The sequence below is a fragment of the Dermochelys coriacea genome, chromosome 15 (genome assembly GCF_009764565.3).
Source record: "Dermochelys coriacea isolate rDerCor1 chromosome 15, rDerCor1.pri.v4, whole genome shotgun sequence".
Taxonomy (NCBI): Eukaryota; Metazoa; Chordata; order Testudines; family Dermochelyidae; genus Dermochelys; species Dermochelys coriacea.
In genome coordinates, this window is record NC_050082.1 from 11,881,868 (window position 1) to 11,903,526 (window position 21,659).

The 21,659-nt window shown below is 38.0% G+C and overlaps 1 protein-coding gene across 5 annotated transcripts in view; it reads left to right on the forward strand.

Annotated features, from left to right (window-relative positions):
• The window catches only part of SPECC1L (sperm antigen with calponin homology and coiled-coil domains 1 like), a 113,328-nt gene that overhangs the window by 24,834 nt on the left and 66,835 nt on the right, over positions 1-21,659 (forward strand). For all 5 annotated transcript variants that reach the window (XM_038373029.2, XM_038373028.2, XM_038373032.2 and 2 more), the window contains 5 exons: positions 3,407-3,563; positions 4,637-6,270; positions 7,159-7,366; positions 20,289-20,362; positions 21,026-21,201. In XM_038373029.2, the coding sequence (XP_038228957.1) occupies positions 3,407-3,563; positions 4,637-6,270; positions 7,159-7,366; positions 20,289-20,362; positions 21,026-21,201 (2,249 nt within the window). The remainder of the gene's footprint in view (positions 1-3,406; positions 3,564-4,636; positions 6,271-7,158; positions 7,367-20,288; positions 20,363-21,025; positions 21,202-21,659) is intronic.

The following is a 21,659-nucleotide window of genomic DNA, read 5'->3' on the forward strand; positions in this document are numbered from 1 at the left end:
TGGTTCCAGATCAGACTGAACTCATTAAACTGATATTTAACAACACACTTTTTCTTTTTTTTTTTTTTTTTTTTTCTCCTCATGGTGTCACTGCAGGGCAGTGTTAAGTTTGTCTGGGAGACTTAACTGCATTTTGTCCTCAGGAGCCCTGCCTCATTCAGTGCAAAGAATGGATGGAACTCTGGGAATGAATCTCAGTTGTGTAGTTAATACAGTGGTTGTTGGTAGGACCCCCATCTGTTTTGTTGAAGGAGGAGGAAGATATGCGATGGAGAGAGGACTGCAGGAAGAGAAAGTATGATCGCATGGTTTAGTCAGTTGAATGTCATCCCAGAAAACTGGATTATATCCCTGCCTCTGCCACAGTGTTTCTGTATGATGCTGGGGAAGTCACTTAATTGAATTTTTTTTCACAGGTGGCTGCTAACTATTTTTCTCATTTTCTGAGTTCTCAAATTAAGACACCTGAAGTCCTATTTACAGAAATGCTGATCACTTGCAACTGAAGTCAATAAGAGCTTTGCTCTGAACATATAAAGTGCTATAAACTGCTACATTTTCTGGAAAATCAAGACATAGGGTTTGTTTACATGGAGGCATCCAAGAAAGTTAATCTGAATTAACTAATGGTGTGAATTTGAAGTGGTCAGTTAAACCACATTAAATCCCCATGTGAGTACTTTTATTCAGAATTAAAGAAGTCCTTTAATTCAGTTTAGCTTAATTCATGGTGAATCTTAAGAGCTAGGTTTTGGGAATTGCCGGTTGAAACTTCAACATACTGTAGTCATCCAGTCTTAAGAATTTCTGCCATGTAATCAAAGGTGGTAAGTGTTGCAAACAGAAGAAAGCCAAATCAGAGTAGCAAATTTATTTACACATTTTCTATTCATTTTAAGTGTTATGATTATATAAAATCAATAACCTCTTTCCTCTTCATTTACAAAAAAAAATTGTTTTAAGGGTTTTAAATTCTGTCAATCTAATTAATGAATTGGCATTTCTAGAGTTTGATTTATATTGAACAGTGAAAACCAACTCTTTGGGCTTGGGAAGGCACACATCCCAACAAACAGACAAGCTTTTCAACCAGTAATGAAAAATAAATAATTTTTAAAGCTTCATTACTTACACTTTCACTAATATTTCATTCTAGGAATAAAAAATGATACAGCAATTCAGTTCTCTGATCTGGGAGGGAGAGAGGATTCAAACTGTCTGTAGCCTGGTCTATGCTAAACTTCGGTATAACTGTGTCGGTCAGGGGTGTGAAAAATCCATCCCCCTGAGTGACGTTGTTATACCAACCTTAACCTGCAGTGTAGACAGTGCTATGCTAGCGGGAGAGCTGCCTACTGCCTCTCATGGAGTTGGAGTTATTAAGCTGATGGGAGATCTTTCTCCTGTCAGCTTAGTGTCTTCACCAGAAGCAGTACAGTGGTGCAGCTGCACTGATGCAAGTTTGTAGTGTAGACTTGCCCTGTATTTCAGTAGCGCAGAAAAATTTAAAGGATGGGGTTAGTTTTACAGCTGCTCAGAACTATACATGCACCTGCAGTGAAACTGATGATTTGCACTTATACTTTGGAATAGGATGCTTATATAGATGCGCTGGTATCCAGGGTTCTTGCATTGAAATATTCTTAAAAACTTTTAAAAAGCTTGTTTCAAAGTGCTAGAATAGTAGATTATACAGTGGTGTTGAAGCAGTGTCAATCCTACAATACTAGAGAGACAAGGTGGGTTAGATAATATCTTTTAGTGGACCAACTGCTGTTGGTGAGAGACACAAGAAATGATAAAAGACAAACACCATATCACCTGTGGGGTGAACACTTTTCAGTAAAAAGAAAAGGAGGACTTGGGGCACCTTAGAGACTAACAAATTTATTTGAGCATAAGCTTTCGTGATGCATCCGATGAAGTGAGCTGTAGCTCACGAAAGCTTATGCTCAGATAAATTTGTTAGTCTCTAAGGTGCCACAAGTCTTACTTTTCTTTTTGCGAATACAGACTAACATGGCTGCTACTCTGAAACTTTTCAGTAAGTGATCGCTCTATATCTAATCTGTTAGTCCTTATCCTCAAAGGAAACCTGCACAATAAAAGACGAGCGTGGGAGCTTAAATTCATAACTTTACTAGCTACTAAAAATCATGGTCTTAATAAAGACACTGAATTTATGGCTTATTACAGCAATCTGTAACCAACTAATTCCTGCCCCCCTTTTTCCCCTATGACAACAGTGTGTTAACAGGCACTTCATGATCCCTTAGAATATGTGCTAACTATTTATGCTAAAATATTAGTTTAATCTTGTATTTAGTTGTGGCACTCTCAGGCTTGGTCTGCTCTAGTTAGGTCCATGTAAGGCAGATTATCTCAACCTAATTATGTCAGTGCCTTCTCTAGAATGCTGCTTCCACCGAAGTAAGTGGCTGCTACACTGACATCATAACTCCGCCTCCACAAGAGGTTTAGTGCTTATATTGGAGTAGTTAGGGCGACGCAGTGTCCATGTAGACACTGCATTACTTCAGCTGTTGGTTATCATTCTTGTCAGTTTCACGGCTGCTATTGTGTCTCCTTCACAACCTTGTCAATTTCACAGGGCTGTGAATTTTGCTGCTAGTAGGATCCTTACTGTGAAATTGAGCTTACCAAAGCTGATGGCCGGGCACTGGGCTCACAGCTGGAGCCCTCAGTCCGGCATGACCACCTGAGCTGTGAGCCTGGCGTGGGGCTCAATTTCACAGCCAGGAACCTACCCTCACAATTTCAGGGCTCCAGCTGTGAGCCACCCCCTCCCCCCATGTTAGTTTCACCGCTGGTAGGCTCCATAAGCCTCCGCCAGGCTCACAGTTTGGTCTGGCACACCAGGGAGGGTGGGGGGCTACAGCTGTGAGCTCTGCATGGCTGTCAGTGCCGCACACTTGGCTGTCAATTGGTGTAAGCACTCCTGGTGGGGACATGTGACATTGGGAGAAGGAGGGTAGTGTGGAGACCAACAGCTGATTGAATTACTGTGGTAGCTGTAGGTTGACCTAAATTAAGTCCCACCTAATTTTGTTGTGTAGACAAGCCCTTAGTACCTTTCCCAGACATGAATAAGAGCTCTGTATAACTCGAAAGCTTGTCTGTCTCTCTCTCTCTCTCTCTCTCTCTCTCTCTCACCCCAACAGAAGCTGGTCCAATAAAAGATATTACCTCACCTGCCTTGTGTCTGAGTAGTGGATTGACTAATAGTGGGTGTTATCTAAGCAACAATGTACTGAATGTGTTTTTTAGATCTTAAAATATATTGTGTTTAAAAATATTCACTTGTAATAACAGCAGCTTCGATTACTCAACATTTCCGGTCCTGCATTTCATATCTAGTCATGTTAATATCGTTTTCCCTTTTCAGACAAAAAGTAGTGATGACCTTTTAGCGGGGATGGCTGGTGGTGGGGTGACTATGACCAATGGTGTGAAGGCAAAGAAGAGCACCTGCACATCCACAGCATCTTCAGCTTCAGGGACCACCATGAACAGCTTGGAGAATAAACCCAAGACTATTACAGGTACAAGAAGATATTAGTCTCAAAGGGTTGTTTCCTTGGCTTTTTGTTGTTCCGTTATGAAACCATTGCAACTCTTCCATAGGCAGGGTCCAAAGCACCTAAAAAAGAGCTCAGCAAAGGCCAGGCCAAATAGAACACTCTGCCAATGACCCTCCTCACCCAGTTTGTATTGATAAAATATTCACCAGCAAATCCTTACGTATACTATTTTTTTATATTGGTCATTTAGCTTTTTCTATAGTGGTATTCACAGGGACCAACAACTAGTGTAGACGCATGCTGCTAAAAAAAAATCCCTACTTTGGTCATTAAAGGTTTTAGGTAAGGGATGAATATCTTCAATACAGGGTGTTGTGTTAAACTAGTAATCTCTACTCATGTACTTAAATAAGGAGAAATAATTTTGTAAAGTCTTCAGGCAGGTGTGACATTCCATAGTGTTTATCACAACACAATTAATAGAAATACGTTTGTTGTCTGATTGCTAGTTTTGGGGCTCAGTAAAGTTAATAAAATTGTAAGTCACCTTGCGGTTAAGAAGTGGTGATGCTGCTCTCTGCTTCAGCATTTTTGAGTGAGAATGGTGAGAAATTGAATTTGATGGTGAGAATATTTAAATACACTGATTTCATTCTTGGATCAGAATATACTTGTTTATAAAAAGTACTCAAATGGGAACTGTGTTCCCACACCTAAAAGTGAAGATGTATGTATGATCTGTGAATTTAAAGAGAGAATATCAAGTATCTTACATATAGTTACTCTTCATTTTTTTTAATACAATTTATTAGAAACTTTGGGGGAGAATCTCTTTTCCTCTTGCAAACAGTAGGGATTTTAATCCTTGTTTTGGGGGGGGGCTTAACATGTTATCAGACACTGTAAAGAATGTTTAAACCTTATTTGAGACTCTCATAAATAGACTGTACATATTTCATTTTCAAAAGTGTGGTTTAGAACGTCAGTCCTTTTATAATCATAGCAACATATATAGTCGTATGTAATTTCATACCTGTACTCATGTTGCTGATTTTTTTTAAATGAATTAAAATTACATTTTTAAAAACATACAGGTACAACCTCCACAGCCAAGCGTAGCACTTCATCTGGAAATAAAGAATTTAGCTCTTCTAGGGAAAGAATACGCGATCGTTCCCGTCTGAACCAAAGCAAAAAACTTCCTTTGACAGGACAGGGGACTAATGATACCATTCTGGCAAAACGCTCCCGTAGTCGTACTAATCCAGAGTCTGATGTTCGGATGAGCAAATCCAAATCGGACAATCAAATTAGCGACAAAGCTGCTTTGGAAGCTAAAGTGAAAGATCTTCTGACTTTAGCAAAAACTAAAGATGTGGAGATTTTACACTTGAGGAATGAACTCAGAGACATGCGTGCTCAACTTGGCCTTAATGAAGATCAGCCTGAGGGTGATGAGAAGTCTGAGGAAAAAGAGGCCATTGTTGTTCACCAGCCAACTGATGTAGAGTCTACGTTATTGCAGTTGCAAGAGCAAAACACTGCCATCCGAGAAGAACTCAACCAATTGAAGAATGAGAATAGAATGTTAAAGGACAGGTTAAATGCATTGGGCTTTTCTTTGGAACAAAGGCTAGACAACTCTGAGAAACTCTTTGGCTACCAATCTTTGAGCCCAGAGATCACAACTGGTAACCACAGTGATGGTGGTGGCACTCTTACATCTTCAGTGGAAGGTTCTGCTCCTGGTTCAATGGAAGATTTGTTGAGTCAGGACGAAAACACCTTAATGGACAATCAACATAGTAACTCCATGGATAATTTAGACAGTGAGTGCAGTGAAGTTTATCAGCCACTTACATCAAGTGATGATGCCTTAGATGCTCCATCGTCTTCAGAGTCTGAAGGAGTACCAAGCATAGAAAGATCTAGGAAAGGAAGCAGTGGCAATGCAAGTGAAGTTTCTGTAGCTTGTCTGACAGAACGGATACACCAGATGGAAGAGAACCAGCATAGTACATCTGAGGAGCTTCAAGCAACACTTCAGGAACTTGCAGATTTACAACAAATAACTCAAGAGCTGAACAGTGAGAATGAAAGACTTGGAGAAGAAAAAGTAATTCTTATGGAATCCTTGTGTCAGCAGAGTGACAAGTTAGAACACTTTAGCCGACAGATTGAATATTTCCGCTCCCTTTTAGATGAACATCACATCTCGTATGTTATTGATGAAGATATGAAAAGTGGGAGGTATATGGAGTTAGAGCAACGTTATATGGACCTTGCTGAGAATGCTCGTTTTGAACGAGAGCAATTGCTGGGTGTCCAGCAGCATCTGAGCAACACTTTGAAGATGGCAGAACAAGATAATAAGGAGGCCCAAGAAATGATAGGGGCACTGAAAGAACGGAACCACCACATGGAACGAATTATTGAGTCAGAGCAGAAAAGTAAGGCAGCATTAGCAGCCACCTTAGAGGAGTACAAATCCACAGTAGCCAGTGATCAGATTGAGATGAACAGGCTAAAAGCTCAACTGGAGCATGAAAAGCAAAAAGTGGCTGAACTGTACTCTATACACAACTCTGGAGATAAATCAGATATACAAGATTTGCTGGAGAGTGTCAGGCTGGACAAGGAAAAAGCAGAGACTTTGGCCAGCAGTCTGCAGGAAGACCTGGCTCTCACTCGCAATGATGCCAATCGATTGCAGGATGCCATTGCTAAGGTAGTGTTCAAACAATTACATTCTATATCTTATACGTATAAGCCTCCAACCCTTCCTCTACTGTTCATTACAGTTTTTCAATTTGTTCCTTGGAGGTATGTGACCAGTTATGAGCTTTACCAGAATGTGCCTATATTTAAGATTTTTCTACTGGATCTTATGTACAAAAAAAGTGTATTCTTTTATAAAGCTTTTTACACCTAAGCTCAGTTGTACTGGATTACGCCTATAAATGACTTGTTTTTAAGGGAAAAAATAGAGTGTAATTCCTTAGTTGGAATTAAGCAAATCATTGTTTTTAAATATTGCCATTGTGGGGCACCCTTTAGCAGGTGTAAATAATTTATAGTTGATTTACCTAGGGGGTACCTCATGTGTTGTACTCTAATATTCTTTCTCAATAATTAGCATAAAATGATGAAAATATTAGCTCAGGGCTTAAACCTTGTTCTTGCAATTAGGTTTGTGTGCGTGTGTGGGAAGGGGGACTATTACTAATTTTTCTTGCTGCTTCTCATTTCAGCTTGTGATTCAGTACTGTTCTGTTACTGCTTCACTTGCTATGTGGTGGGATGCTTGGTAGATTCTGAAATAAATTCAGCTAGGAAACAAGAGCTTAACTGTGAAAGTTGTCCAAATTGATAGTTGCAGTGCAGCCAAAAGTTACGTATCACACATCACACCTTGGTCCAGATATAGCAATTCCTAATGAATTTACATAAAGCTTCTCTATTCACATAACACTTCTAGATATTAAATTTAGTTCTTATGAGATTTTAAAAAATATTTTAAGGATGATGGCTATGGCAGTGAAATGCAACCAATTTTTATCTTAAGAGTTCATCTTTGTCCTGAATTCATTATGGTCACTTAATGGTTTTTCTTCAGGTTGAAGATGAATACAGAGTCTTCCAAGAAGAAGCCAAGAAGCAAATTGATGATCTCAATATGACTCTAGAAAAGCTTCGGGCAGAGCTGGAGGAAAAAGAGACTGAAAGAAGTGACATGAAAGAAACCATCTTCGAGTTGGAAGATGAAGTAGAGCAACATCGCGCTGTGAAACTTCACGACAACCTCATCATATCTGACTTAGAGAGTAAGTGATACGAGTTCCTCTTGATGTATCATATTTTAACTTGAAAACAGCTGAAACAGGATAGTAAAAGTATTTTCATTGTGGTTTGCACATGTTTGAAATCAGAATAAACCTTGCAGAAAGAGAATGAATCTTACAAAGAATGAACTCAGCTTGACTTTGGGCTTGCAGGACTAGTAGTTGGGGATGGGGCAGACACATGTATATTGAGAAAATATGAACTGGCAATCGTGAGAGAAAATATGAAGCCTCAGTGCCATTTTGAGTCACTTTTCAAGCAGAACTGCATGTAGTTATAGATTCAGATTATGGCTTATTACCTGGGATTGATTTAATTCTGTCTGGGAGAACCCAAGTTCTCTTATCTCTCCAGTATAGCAAAGATGTATAAACTTCCAAAAGTTAAATATATCTGCATCTGTGAATAATTTGGTTGTTTCTAGACCAAGAAAAGTCTCCGTGTTGAAGAAACTGTATTTTCAATGGAGAAATTGGGCAGGGACCCTAAAGAATTTTGCATATACTGTTGTCTTTGTGGTCACATCCATGTGTACTTGCTCAAACTGTGAAACTGAAAATGAATTTGGCAGCTCTGGCTGGGAAAACTCAAGCAGGTTGGGAAAACTTTCTATCCTGTTGTCTCTTAGTGTCCATTTCCTGAATAGGGTGGCTCAAGACTCACTCAAAGAATCCAGCAAAAAACATGCCTGCCAGTCTTGCCTAGTAGTTCAGTAGGCAGTGTCTCTGTCTTAAAATCTGAATATAGACTGTCATGGTTACAGAGCTAAGAGCATCTTTGTCCCTCTTCTGGTCTTTCAGAGTGCATTGTCGCAAGTGTCAGGCTTCATGCCTTTTACATATCTTGGTATGGAAGTCTGCATTTATCCCACTCTGAACCCAAGCCCTGGGCTACAGTACCTTGTGGATTAACCATGCTTACCCAGCACATCTGATTGAGTTCAGAGACCTGCAATTCTTCCCTTTGGGAGTCTGTGACCAGTAGTATACAGTGACAAAACATCCTTCTTAATATCAAACTAATGTTTGCTTCAACAGTAGGGACAAAGCCTTTAAAGAATAAGGATCTTAAAACAACATTCTACGTGCATGTCTTTCTTACCTAAAGACTTAGTTTCCTGAGTTTCAGAGTAGCAGCCGTTAGTCTGTATCCACAAAAAGAAAAGGAGTACTTGTGGCACCTTAGAGACTAACCTGAGTAACTTCAGCAGGCATAACATCTTTAGATGCCCTGGCAGGTGTCTTCATATCCGTTTACTTTCCCTGAACTGCCATAGTTTTTTATTCTTCTGTGTTCTTGGGCTTTGGTCTTCCTGGATTAAATCAGTCCAGTAGGCTTAGCAGAAGATGATGCAGGAGTTCACAGCCAATGGCTCTGCTGTTGTCACACAGCGTCCCTCAAATGTTTGCTTAGTGGTAGCTTATCTTGAGCCATTCTTTCTTTTCCTTCTTGTTTTGTCTTTACAGTCCCCGATTAAGCAAAATCGTATGGTAAACACTCCAATAATCAGGTTAATATACAGTATCCATATAATATTACCAAGCAGTTCCAATTTTGTCACACAGACCTGTCTCAAAAGGGCTGTGTGCAGTCATGAGGCTGCATACCTCAATTCAGTCAGTCAGCAGACCTATATCTTGCTAGGCTCAAAGCTTCATGAGAAATTCTATATTTTCTTTGATCTATTATCTAGATACTAATCTGTTGTAGTTGAATTTTATGGATAGTAATCTGATGTAATAGCTTCAGGAAGCAACCTGTATTGTAAGTATAGGCAGGAAGGACAGTGACACCTTGAGGTAGCTATTAAGTGTGGTAACCAAATAATAGTATAATTAAAACTAACTTTTTGTTAATATTCTTCTCATAAATCAGTACCTTTTAAAAACTCAACTTTTCATGCCTTCAAAACTAAAATTCTTGAAGTAGATCTTTGGAGTCATTGCTTCACATAGGAAAAAAAAAAAAAGAGCAGCATCTTGAAGAGGAGGAACAAATCTCTTTAGGGCTTGTGCTCAGAGCCTGGATCTAGAACCTAGAGATAAATGATGAGCAAAAATTTAAATTCAGATGGTGGTATTAAAGTGACAGAAAAATGCATCACAACAGCAGATTCTCTAATGTTGATTGATTAACCAATTCCTTTGGCCTTGAATTAGTCTGAGATGCATGGCCAGATACATGGTGTCCATGTTAATGGCTTTTTAAATGTAGAGAATTCTTTATTACATGTTTCTTATATAGCACCATTCAGAAAAAGCATGGTTCTCCGTATTAAAACAATGAAACCATAGTAAAGAGTAATAGGAAAGAAAAGTCTTTGGTTTAGATTTAAAAAATAGGATAGAGTGACTGCTGTAGCTCTTTGAGGAGAAACTGTGCTGAGTGTTGAGCTAACTAAATGAAGGGGATGATGTGAGAAGCAATAAATAGTGGCAGATTAATGAACAATTGGAGAATTCATAGAAACAAGTCCATAGAAGTAGAAGAGTGTACTTCATAACTGAAATTAGTAATAAGACCTTGAAATGAATTTGGTTTAATGAGCAGCCAGAATAAATAATGGAGTGACATATAAGCTAAAGTGCAGGAAGTTGGGTGACATTGCTTTGAATAGCTTCTAGAGACTAGAAAGACGAAACTGGGAATATAGCAAGAAGTGTATTACAACAGTCTGGGCATGAAATTCAAACTTAATTGCGTGAGGAATTTACTTATAGATAACGTTCAACAGCTTGCAAAACTAAATGAGCTAATCAATATGAGCAGTAAAAGTCAAATCACTATTGAAAAGGATTCTTGCTATAGGTTCTTGTGCAATAGTACGTGTTTGAGAGGACCAAAGTTAGCACTAGGAGAAAGTGAAGACCAGGAAAATGCTCCATGCAATCATGTCTTTAAAAAACAAACTGTGTTTAATGATTGTGACATGACCTTTCCCTTCAATTTAAAAAAAAAAAAATCCTATCGTATAAGCATATAAAAATTACTTCAAAAGAATGTTAGGGTTCCCTGGTCACGCACTAAAAAGTTAACAAATTCCAGAATAAAGATTGCATGTGTATTTTTTACACCAATGCAGCACATTTATACTAGGTACAGAAATTCCCAATATAACTAAGCCTGTATTTTATAGAAACATTACACTAGATGGCGTTTTTGCTCTGGTTTTGGATACTGGCTTTGAAAAACCAAATGAACTGAACTAAGTCTTTTGGTAAAATAAGCATGCTAAATTGTCTAGTAGCCATTTGTTTTTAATGTTTTAAAAAAAAACAAAACAAAAACCAACAACCCCTATCTCTATAAAACCCAGCCAATAAATGTTGAATGAGCACTTGAAATACACGCTCTTGGTGAATTTTGTCTTTTATAACAGAGATTAGCTATTTAAATCAGCACATCAGTTGTCAGATTTTCTTCTTAAAATCAAGATGTTTGTATATACATTTAATGCAAGATATTTTGAAACACAGATGATCTCTAAAATCTCAGTGGAATTCAGTCATCTTAACCCTTGCCGATGGGTTATTTATACCACTTTTATTGTATGACGTGCAAAATGATTCAATTCATTCAACACAAGTGAGTTTTACGAATAGTAAAACGTGAGATTTTAACACATGTGACTTTCTACTAAAATTTGACACTGAAAGTGTTATTTTCTGCTGTAAGACTGATCATATGGACTTAACACCTTTGTGTGACAATAACAGAAACTCAAACACAAAAAAGAAAAGCAAAAAGCCCGTGCTTTGGTGTATTTTTGACCCAAACCGTTTTCCTACTCTGTATGGGAAGCTGTATCATTTAAACCATTATTTTATTATTATTATTATTTGTATTAATTTAGCATATAGGAGTCCTGGTCTTGGCTCTAGAAACCCATTTACTCTTTTTGGACAGGCACCATCTTAGAATAAGACAAGAGAGCAGCTGGTTACAGGCAGAGTACAAGGAAACAATGAGATAATTTTGGTGAGCATAATAGACAAGTGGTCTTTGAACAGCACTGTTACAACTATTGTCAGGTTCACCAATATACCAACATAATTATACTGGTGTAACTCTGCTAGTGTGGATGCAGTTATTACTGGTATAAAGATACTCTACTTTAAGGGAAATAACTATTCCAGTAAAAGGCTCCTTTATACCAATATAATGGATGCCCACTAGGCTTGTAGCTATGTAAATATATTGGTAACAAAAACTATATCAATAACAGGCAGTTTTACCAGTACAACTTTCAAATATAGACCAGGCCTACAGAGAACATCTACAATTCAAGAAAGCTGAAAAACTTCAGCCATGCTGTACTCCTCTGTCAAGATTTGTGTTGATTGTATACCTTCTCTTGAAACACTTAGGCCTTGTCTACACTACAGGCGGGAGATCAATCTAAGTTGCGCAACTTCAGCTACATGAATAATGTAGCTGAAGTCAGTGTACTTAGATCTACTTACCGCGGGTTCCACACTACACTATGTCGACTGGAGACACTTTCCTGTCGACTCACCTTTTGCTTCTCATTCAGGTGGAGTACAGGAGTCGACGGGAGAGCAATCGGCCGTCGATTTAACTGGTCTTCAGTAGACCCACTAAATCGATCGCTTATGCATCGATCGCCGTGCTTCGAACACCCGGTAAGGGTAGACAAGCCATAAATCTAGAAGACAACGGTCAGGTCTACAGTACAGACTTCTGCTGGTATAGCTATATCACTCAGGAGCTTGAAGAGGTATGGTCCCTGGCTGACATAGCTGTGCCAGCAGAAGACCAACTGCTAGGCCGAGTAGTTATACTGGCAAAACTGCACTTTTATAATTTGTTTCCTTTGTGGAGGGTGTATTTGCTATATTGGTATTTGGCTGGCATAATCTGTGTCCACACTAGGAGCACTGTTCTAATGTAATATTCTGGTGCTTCTATTGTAAGCATAGCATGCGTGTCTTCAGAAACTGAGTGCCTGTGTGCAACTATAGATGAGTGATTTAAGTTTAACAACAAGCCTACACTAGAACCTCACAGTTATAAACACCTCAGGAATTGAGGTTGTCTGTACCTTAGAAATGTTCATAATTTTGAACAAAACATTATGGTGGTTTTTTCAAAAGTTTACAACTGAACATTAACTTAATACAGCTTTGAAACTTTACCATGCAGAAGTAAAATGCTGCTTTTCCTTTATTTTTTAGTAGTTTATGTTTAACACAGTACAGTATTTGCTTTTTGTTTGTTTGGTGTGTGTTGCTGCCTGATTGTGTGTTTCTGTTTCCAAGTTAGGTGTGTGGTTGACTGGTCAGTTCATATTTCTGAAGTTCTACTGTATTGTGTTACAGTAGCTACTGAGGGAGGTAATGTTTACTTGTGGGACAAGCATTTATCTTCAGTTGTTCATATTTATCTATTCTACAGTTGCTAGCGTTTCTCAAAGAGTGAGAAGTAAATGCCACATGATTTATTTTGTGACAAACAACCCAGGCAATATGACTAAGATTAGGAAAGTTTTGCAAGAAAATACATGACACATGACTGCACATACTTTAAAATTGTCAAAAGACTTAAAAAGAGTGAATATCGTGACCTAAGAAGAAAAATGGAATGCTTTTGTAGATTGCCTATAAGATTTTGTTTTAGATTGACCCAAAGGAATAAGAATCATTGACACATACACAAGATATAGATGTGACGGATTCTCCCCCCCGTCCCCTCGGGGTGCCGCCTGATGTACTGGGGTAACACTGAACCCACCTGTTCCACCAGCCTGGGCTCCCTTACACTGTCCTGCCGAGCCAGGCCCTCAAGTCTCCTCCAGCACACATACAGGTAGGGACACACCCAGCTGCAGAAAGACACAAACACTGAAATCAGCACTGCATGCATAGGCTTCAGCTAGTGGAGTGTAAACCCAAAATTGTATCGTCTTGGCCTGCACAGAGAACTATACAGCGTACACTCATGAAATTCGCCCCCTCCCTCAATGTGGATGAAGATAAGTACAGCTCCCTCCTCCCCCCCCGTTATGAATTCCACAAACTGGTTTTAGAGAAAACAAAAACAAGTTTATTAACTACAAAAGAGAGATTTTAAGCGATTATAAGGGTTAGCAAACAGATCAAAGCAGATTACCTATCAAATGAAACAAACATGCAAACTAAGCTTAAGATACTAAAGAAACTGGTTACAAGTGGTAATTTCTCACCGTAAATGTTGTTTTAGGCAGTTTGCAGTGGTTCTTGAGGCATGCCGCTCTTGCTTGCAGATTAAAACTCCAGGTATTTTTCACAGGCGAGGCACCTTTCCAGCCTGGGCTCAGCTCAGCTCTTCTCCTTTCCTGCCCCTCTCCACTTTGTCTTTGTTTCTTAGATGTTTCCAGCAGTCATCCTGGGCAGGGATTCAGTGAAGAACAAACACTGTTTGTCACTCCCCTGCCTTAAATAGGTTTGACATATGACTGGAATCCTTTGTTTTCAAGTATCAGAGGGGTAGCTGTGTTAGTCTGTATCCACAAAAACAAAGAGGAGTCCAGTGGCACCTTAAAGACGAACCGATTTATTTGGGCATAAGCTTTCATGCATCTGAAGTGAGGTTTTTTAACTCACGAAAACTTATGCCCAAATGAATCTGTTAGTCTTTAAGGTGCCACCAGACTCCTCTTTGCTTTTGTTTTCCAGTGTGGTTCTCCCCCCTCCCACAAGTGGAAAAATACTGGTATTTCGTTATGGAGTCCAGTATCGGGTGACTTGATCACATGATTATGCAGTGTCAGAACATCTCTGGAAAGCTTGTCAGGAAGGTGGGAGATTCGCATCTTCAAAGACCTATTGTTCTCCCTAATGGTCCATTCATTGACTTGTTCCCAGCTAGCTAGCCAGACAGACTGATTGCATTCTGTCTGGTGGGCATTCCCCAGGTGTAAACACTTCTGTAGTACAGATGTATAGTCAATATTGCTAACTTTAAGTACAGAATTATTAGGACTGTCGATTAATTGCAGTTAACTCACACCATTAACTCAAAAAATTAATTGTGATTAAAAAATTAATTGCAACTAATCACACTTCAACTAGAATACCAATTGAAATGTATTTTTTGGATGTTTTTCTACATTTTCAAATATATCTATTTCAGTTACAACACAAAATACAAAGTGTACGGTGCGCACTTTATATTTTTTATTACAAATATTTGCACTGTAAAAAACAAAACTAGTATTTTTCATTTCACCTCATAGAAGTACTGTAGTGCAATCTCTTTATCGTGAAAGTGCAACTTACAAATATAGGGGGTTTTTGTTACATAATTGCACTCCAAAACAAAACAATGTAAAACTTTAGAGCCTACAAGTCCACTCAGTCCTCCTTCTTGTTCAGCCAGTCACTAAGAGAAACAAGTTTGTTTACATTTACGGGAGATAATGCTGCCCACTTCTTAATTACCGTGTCACCTGAAAGTGAGAACAGATGTTCACATGGCACTGTTATACCTGGCTTCGCCAGATGCATGCCAGATGCACTAAAGATTCAAATGCCTTTTCATGCTTCAGCCGTCATTCCAGAGGACACGCTTCCATGCTGATACCGCTTGTTAAAAAAATATGTTAATTAAATTTGTGACTGAACTCCTTGGAGAGAATTGTATGTCTCCTGCTCTGTTTTACCTGCATTCTACCATATATTTCATGTTATAATAGTCTCGGATGATGACCCAGCACGTGTTGTTTGTTTTAAGAACGCTTTCAACAAAATGCAAAGAAGATACCAGTGTGAAATTTCTAAAGATAACTACTGCACTTGACCCAAGATAGAAGAATCTGAAGTGCCTTCCAAAATCTGAGAGGGATGAGGTGTGGAGCATGCTTTCAGAAGTCTTAAAAGAGCAACACTCTGATGCGAAAACTACAGAACCCAAACAACCAAAAAAGAAAATCAACCTTCTGCTGGTGATATGTGACTCAGAAAATGAAAATGCATTGGTCTGCACTACCTTGGATCATTATCGAGCAGAACCCATCATCAGCATGGACACATCCTCTGGAGTGGTTGAAGCATCAAGGGACATATGAATCTTTAGTGCATCTAGCATTTAAATATTGTGCAACACTGGCTACAATAGTGCCATGCAAACACCTGTTCTCACTTTCAGGTGACATTGTGAACAAGAAGCGGGCAGCATTATCTCCTGCAAATGTAAACTAACTTGTTTGTCTGAGTGATTGGCTGAACAAGAAATAGGACTGAGTGGACTTGTAGGCTGTAAACTTTTGCATTGTTTTATTTTTGAATGCATTTTTTTACATAATTCTACATTTGTAAGTTCAACTTCCATGATAAAGAGATTGCGCTACAGAACTTGTATTACATGAATTGAAAATTGCTATTTTGTTTTTTACAGTGCAAATATTTGTAATCAAATATAAAGTGAGCACTGTACACTTTGTATTCTGTTATAATTGAAATCAATATATTTGAAAATGTAGAAAACATCCAAAATATTTAAATAAATGGTATTCTATTATTGTTTAACAGTTCGATTAATTGCGATTAATTTTTTTATTTGCTTGACAGCCGTAATTATGACACAATCATATCCTAATATTATGATAAAATTTATGGGAAGCAGTGTCACAATACACTCCATTGTTTGTTAGAAGATGAAAAATATTAGTTTGAAGAAGCTTGTTGAGTAATTGCTCCATATGTCAAAGCCAGTAATATAGTCTTTGATTCTGAATTCATGTTGAAGCTGGTGAAGACTAAAAAACAACAAATAAAAAAAACCAGCCCTGATTTGAAATTGCAGTTAAAAGATGGCAAAATTGGTGTTGAGAAAGCATTAGCTGGCCATTATACCATATCATTTTCCAGCATGTGATCTATCATCACATACTAGTTTCCCCTCTCGCAACAGAGGAATCAGTACTTATTCTTCAATATGCAGAAGTTTATGTTGAATGTGGGGTTCTGTGATCAGTAATTCAACTGCAAGCCTTGTTTCCATTATTTCAAAGTCTTGTTCTCCAATGAAACACTGAAAAATGTAACCACTATTTAGTAGTGGAAATCTCAAGTAAATGTCCTGGGAAAAAACAAGGCTATGATCATGACAGTAGCTGGTGTAGAATTACTGTTTTCATCATATGGCCTGGTGCATTCAAAACCTAGAAAACTGCATGGAAACAGATAAGACTTCAGAATTAGCTTCTTCAGCATCTTAATTCAGAAAGTCTTGAAAGTATCCTCGGTGGATCTGAATAGTTGGATTCAGTGGTAACTGAATTGTGATTGTTGTTCACAGATTGTAATTTGTTTAAAATGATGTATTATGAAAGAATATGGATGTTTTAACACTGTAACGTTTTTAACAAATTTGAAATGTAATGTATTGAAATTAATCAGATTGGGTGTTAACATTAAAAAACTTCATTTTATAGTGACAGTTTTTGTGCCAATTTGGATTTATAAAAGGTTATAGATAAAAATACAATTAAGTATTTTTCAGTATTCTTTATCTTCCACAGTTTTATAAAATTTAAGTGAAATACTCTAACCCTGAAATAAATCAATTTAAAACCCAGCATCTATAACCTACTTTGTTACAAATTGTAATCTAAAATTGCAATAGCACTTAATTTCCAGTTACATCACATCCTTGTACAATTGACTTAAATATTTATTTATTAAAGCAAGTAATTAAAAATAAAAATAACCATCTCACGTCGCAAAAAACACAGGCAACTCAGGAAGTTTGAGTGATAGAACTCCGGTTTTCCTGTTCTACCTCTGGAAGCTATAGCTGCTGCCTGCATTATCACGAGGTCACTATACTGCAGTAGTCTCTTTTTTGAGCTTGGCAGCAGCAGCTGCCTCACTCTCTCAAACCCTGGAGCTTGTGGGGGGTCAGCGAGGGCTCTGGATAGTGGATGGGGACAGAAAGGGGTTAACCCAGAGTAGGTACACAGAGAAATTGGTGCCTGTATATTTTATGTATTTAAGTGATGCGCACACATTTGGGCTGGCTAAGGGGAGTACAGAAAACCATGATTTTCTTTTTTTTTTAAATTGCATGACTTTTTAGGATGTTCATTCATGATTTCTGAGTTCTTGGGTGTTGGCAATTCTATGTTCTTCTCCCATAGAATCATAGAATATCAGGGTTGGAAGGGACCTCAGGAGGTCATCTAGTTCAACCCCCTGCTCAAAGCAGGACCAATCCCCAACTAAATCATCCCAGCCAGGGCTTTGTCAAGCCCGACCTTAAAAACTTCTAAGGAAGGAGATTCCACCACCTCCCTAGGTAACGCATTCCAGTGCTTCACCACCCTCCTAGTGAAAAAGTTTTTCCTAATATCCAACCTAAACCTCCCCCACTGCAATTTGAGACCATTACTCCTTGTTCTGTCATCTGCTCCCACTGAGAACAGTCTAGATCCATCCTCTTTGGAACCCTCTTTCAGGTCGTTTTTTTTTAAACCCTTGATAGAGTTTAAAAAAAAACTGAACACTTAATGTTCTGCACTGTTTATAGTAGCTGGAGAATATTCAGGCTATTGTTTTGAACTTCAGAGCACAAATGTACTAAAATGTAATGGTGTCACATATCTCACAAACAGCTCAAAACAATGGCATTACCCAATCTTTAACTCTAGGACATATTTAGATTTTCTGGTTTGTGGTGATTTTTTCTCTTTTTGATTTATTTTTAGACAAATCATGACTCATTTTTAGGAGTAAAATAATGAGTTTTTAAAAAAATAAACCCATTTCCCTTGAATTGTCTAAAAAAAAAAAAAAAAATCCCCCCCCCCCCCCCCCGGAGTTCCACGCTCCTGGAATCTGCTCCAAACAAGTGTGGGGAGCTTGGGAGGGCTTGCTGGCTCCCTCAGTAGGCAACTTTCAGTATTGAAGAAATTGTACATTTTAAGTAATCCTGAAAAATTCGAGAACAGGATTTTCAATTGTACTTTGTCACTAAAACAGGCAACCTTGCATGTTAGCTTCAGCCTTATATAAAAAAAAGTATCAATGCTAATTCCTCCTTTTGTACTAAGACTAGCAAAAGTTTCCATTTTTTGTAGCTTAAGCAACATGGTACCATGTGATTTGAGTCACCCTCACTGCTAATTAGCTTATCACATCCAATGCTAAAAGGTCAGCTAGATGTGCATGGAATATGTAGTCCTGTAAGATAGCTATATATATAGGAAAATGTCTGATTTGAAGTGTTGGAACTTTTCCAAGCCTGAAATACTGTTTTTCAAGCCACGTAGGGGCTTATATCATTCTTACAAAGAAATTAGCTGTGGCATTAAAAGGGTCAAAAAATAAAAAATAGTTGGGACTATTGGCATAACAAAGCTGATGAATCTAAAATTGTCAGCCTTCAGAAGAACTATAGATCAATCTGTCTTTGCTCAAATAGTGTCTCCAAATTAGCATCCAGTTTAAATGATGTGAAATGGAATATCCTTTTGTGAATAAAGAAAAGGAGTACTTGTGGCACCTTAGAGACTAACAAATTTATTAGAGCATAAGCTTTCGTGAGCTACAGCTCACTTGTTAGTCTCTAAGGTGCCACCAGTACTCCTTTTCTTTTTGAGAATACAGACTAACACGGCTGCTACTCTGAAACCTGTCTTTTGTGAATAAGTGTGTGGTTTTGCTTAGCATTTTGATTTAGTCTACCGTTCGCTGTTTTTAAAATGTATTGTAATGCTAGAAAACAGCTCTCCACCTAGAGACCAAGGGGATTGTTTTGGGTGCCAAAATATAGAGCTCAATTTTAAAAATGGGGGGAAACGGGCAAGAGCATTGTTAAATGTAAGGTTCTAAAAATAATTTGATGTTGCATAATTATCCCTGAAACTAATTGTAACTGATAAACATGTTGGAAAGTTCAGTTTTGCAACCGAACAAGAACCACACAATTTTACTTTGTCAATTTAGTTGTTTAAATTAATATACAGTAAATGTTCAAATAATCAGAACAGTTGCTCCTGGTATAATGAACCTGAACTAAAAAATATAATTTTATCACAGTTGGCCCTACAAATCAAGAGGCCCTGCATCTTTACAGTTTACATATGCGCATTTTCATCAGTTACTCAATTACAGGAATGGAATAATCAATCGTGCTGTTCTCTTGTGCATTGAATAAAGCAACAAATGAATAACAATCACAGCAGTCAGTCTGTCAGACGCCAGATTAGGAGTTGGTAGTGGTCAAACTGCATACCCTTTGTGTAGCTGCTGACCTATTTAAGTGAACATCTTACTTCCATATTATGATCTCATTGAATATACTGTAATGTTTGCCCCCATGCTTTAAATACAGCTTATCTCAAACAGTGCTGTGATACACAAGAATCGGAGCTTTTTGAGGGCTAGAATAGGAATCTTATTCCTGTTGAAATAACAAGGAAGGGAATCACTCCTGATGGCCGCTGTCTTGGAGCAGGGAAGTGAAGTGTGAATCCGTAGGTGTGGTAACCCAGCTTTTATTTTTAAATGGGAAAATCCCAGCCCATTTTAAACATTGCTGACATCAAAACCTTTGTTCAGCATCCTCCCATGTCACTGTGCTTACCTTGCAGGTAACATTTTAGTGACTATTTTTTTTTTTGTTTTTTAATTTTGTTCATGGTAAGGCAGAGACTGGAATCCTAATACTCATCAAGTTAGTTTACACTAATTTCCCGCTTTCAGGAATGTGTGCTTTGTTAAATAACTTCATGCTTAAACATTCATTAATAATTATATAATAAGTATAATTTAAAAAATAGTTTATGAAAAATGTGTTTTCATGAGGAAGTCTTAAAAATGCACAAGTGGCTTCAGTTGCTCTTTCGTAGACAAATCACTGAGTAAGGTGTTATCTTAAACTGGATTTGACTTATCTTTCCAGATACAGTTAAAAAACTTCAGGACCAAAAGCATGACATGGAAAGAGAAATAAAGACTCTTCACAGGAGGTTGCGGGTAGGTTAACATCTACAACCCAGAGTGCAACGGAGCACTAAAAGAGGTGGAGGGGACACCCTAAGAGTGGTACATGAGACATCATCCAGCAATAAAAATATATAGTACAGTCTGCCTGTCTTTCCCTGCACACTGCTGTAAAAATATACCAGAAATATTTCAAGGCTGTGTAATAGTGCTGGGATTTCAATATATACAGGTAGAAACTGGTCTTACTGGATATTAATGGTGTTGATAGATACCAAAGACAAAGCATATGACAGATGTACTAATGGGGGGGAAGTGAATATTACTGTGTTTAAAAGCAGTTTGAATAATTTTGGGGAGAGGGGCATCAGCTCAAGGATGAAGTTAAATGCTTCATCTTGATAAATTTACTAAACGGTTAAAGAATTAACTATATCTTTCCTCCGTTTAGAGAAAAGGAAATTTTAGGATCTCCCCAATTCTCCTGCTCCAAAACCCCAAAGCTGATTACTGATTAAACTATCTTCATATTTAAGATTTGTAACTTTAGTGTTTTACTTTTGGACTGTCAAATATGAGTACTTTTATCACCCACTTAAATCTTCCACTCTGAGAGTTCAGTGGAACTTTGCATCAGCATAATTCTTTGATTTCAAACGTCTAGTTGCTGCTGTTTACAGTTTTGGTTATTTATAGGAGGAGTCCGCAGAATGGCGTCAGTTCCAAGCTGATCTACAGACAGCAGTGGTCATAGCAAATGATATTAAATCTGAGGCCCAAGAGGAGATAGGAGACCTAAAGCGTAGACTGCATGAGTCTCAGGAGAAAAATGAGAAGCTCACTAAAGAGCTGGAAGAAATAAAGTCACGCAAGTATGTTAATGAAAACGGAGTTACGTATTTTTATTGCTTTTACACAATTTGAGATGTTAATTTCTTAACTGTCACTGTTGAGACTCATGGAAAGTCACAGAGCTAGACTGACATTTTGAGGCAAGATCATTTCAGCCTAAGATCTCTCTGCATGCTTCTAGGAACAATTTTGAAAGAATGGGCAAACCTGTAAGAGAGAGGGGTTTTTTTCATAGGTGGCCTCTTAATTTTCTGCAATGGAGGAAATGTACCTGTTTTGGCACTTTCACGCACACACAAAAAGGAAAGTCATTAGTCTGTTTTTAATCATAAATAAGAGTCGATGACTTGGGTTTAACTGCCCTGAGTAGGGCATGGAAAGCAAGCAATGAATGTCTTTTCTGTGCTATTGCAAGTACAGGTGAGTCGCATCAAACATGCATTTAACTTGCGCGAATTCAACTATATGCGCTCGGCAA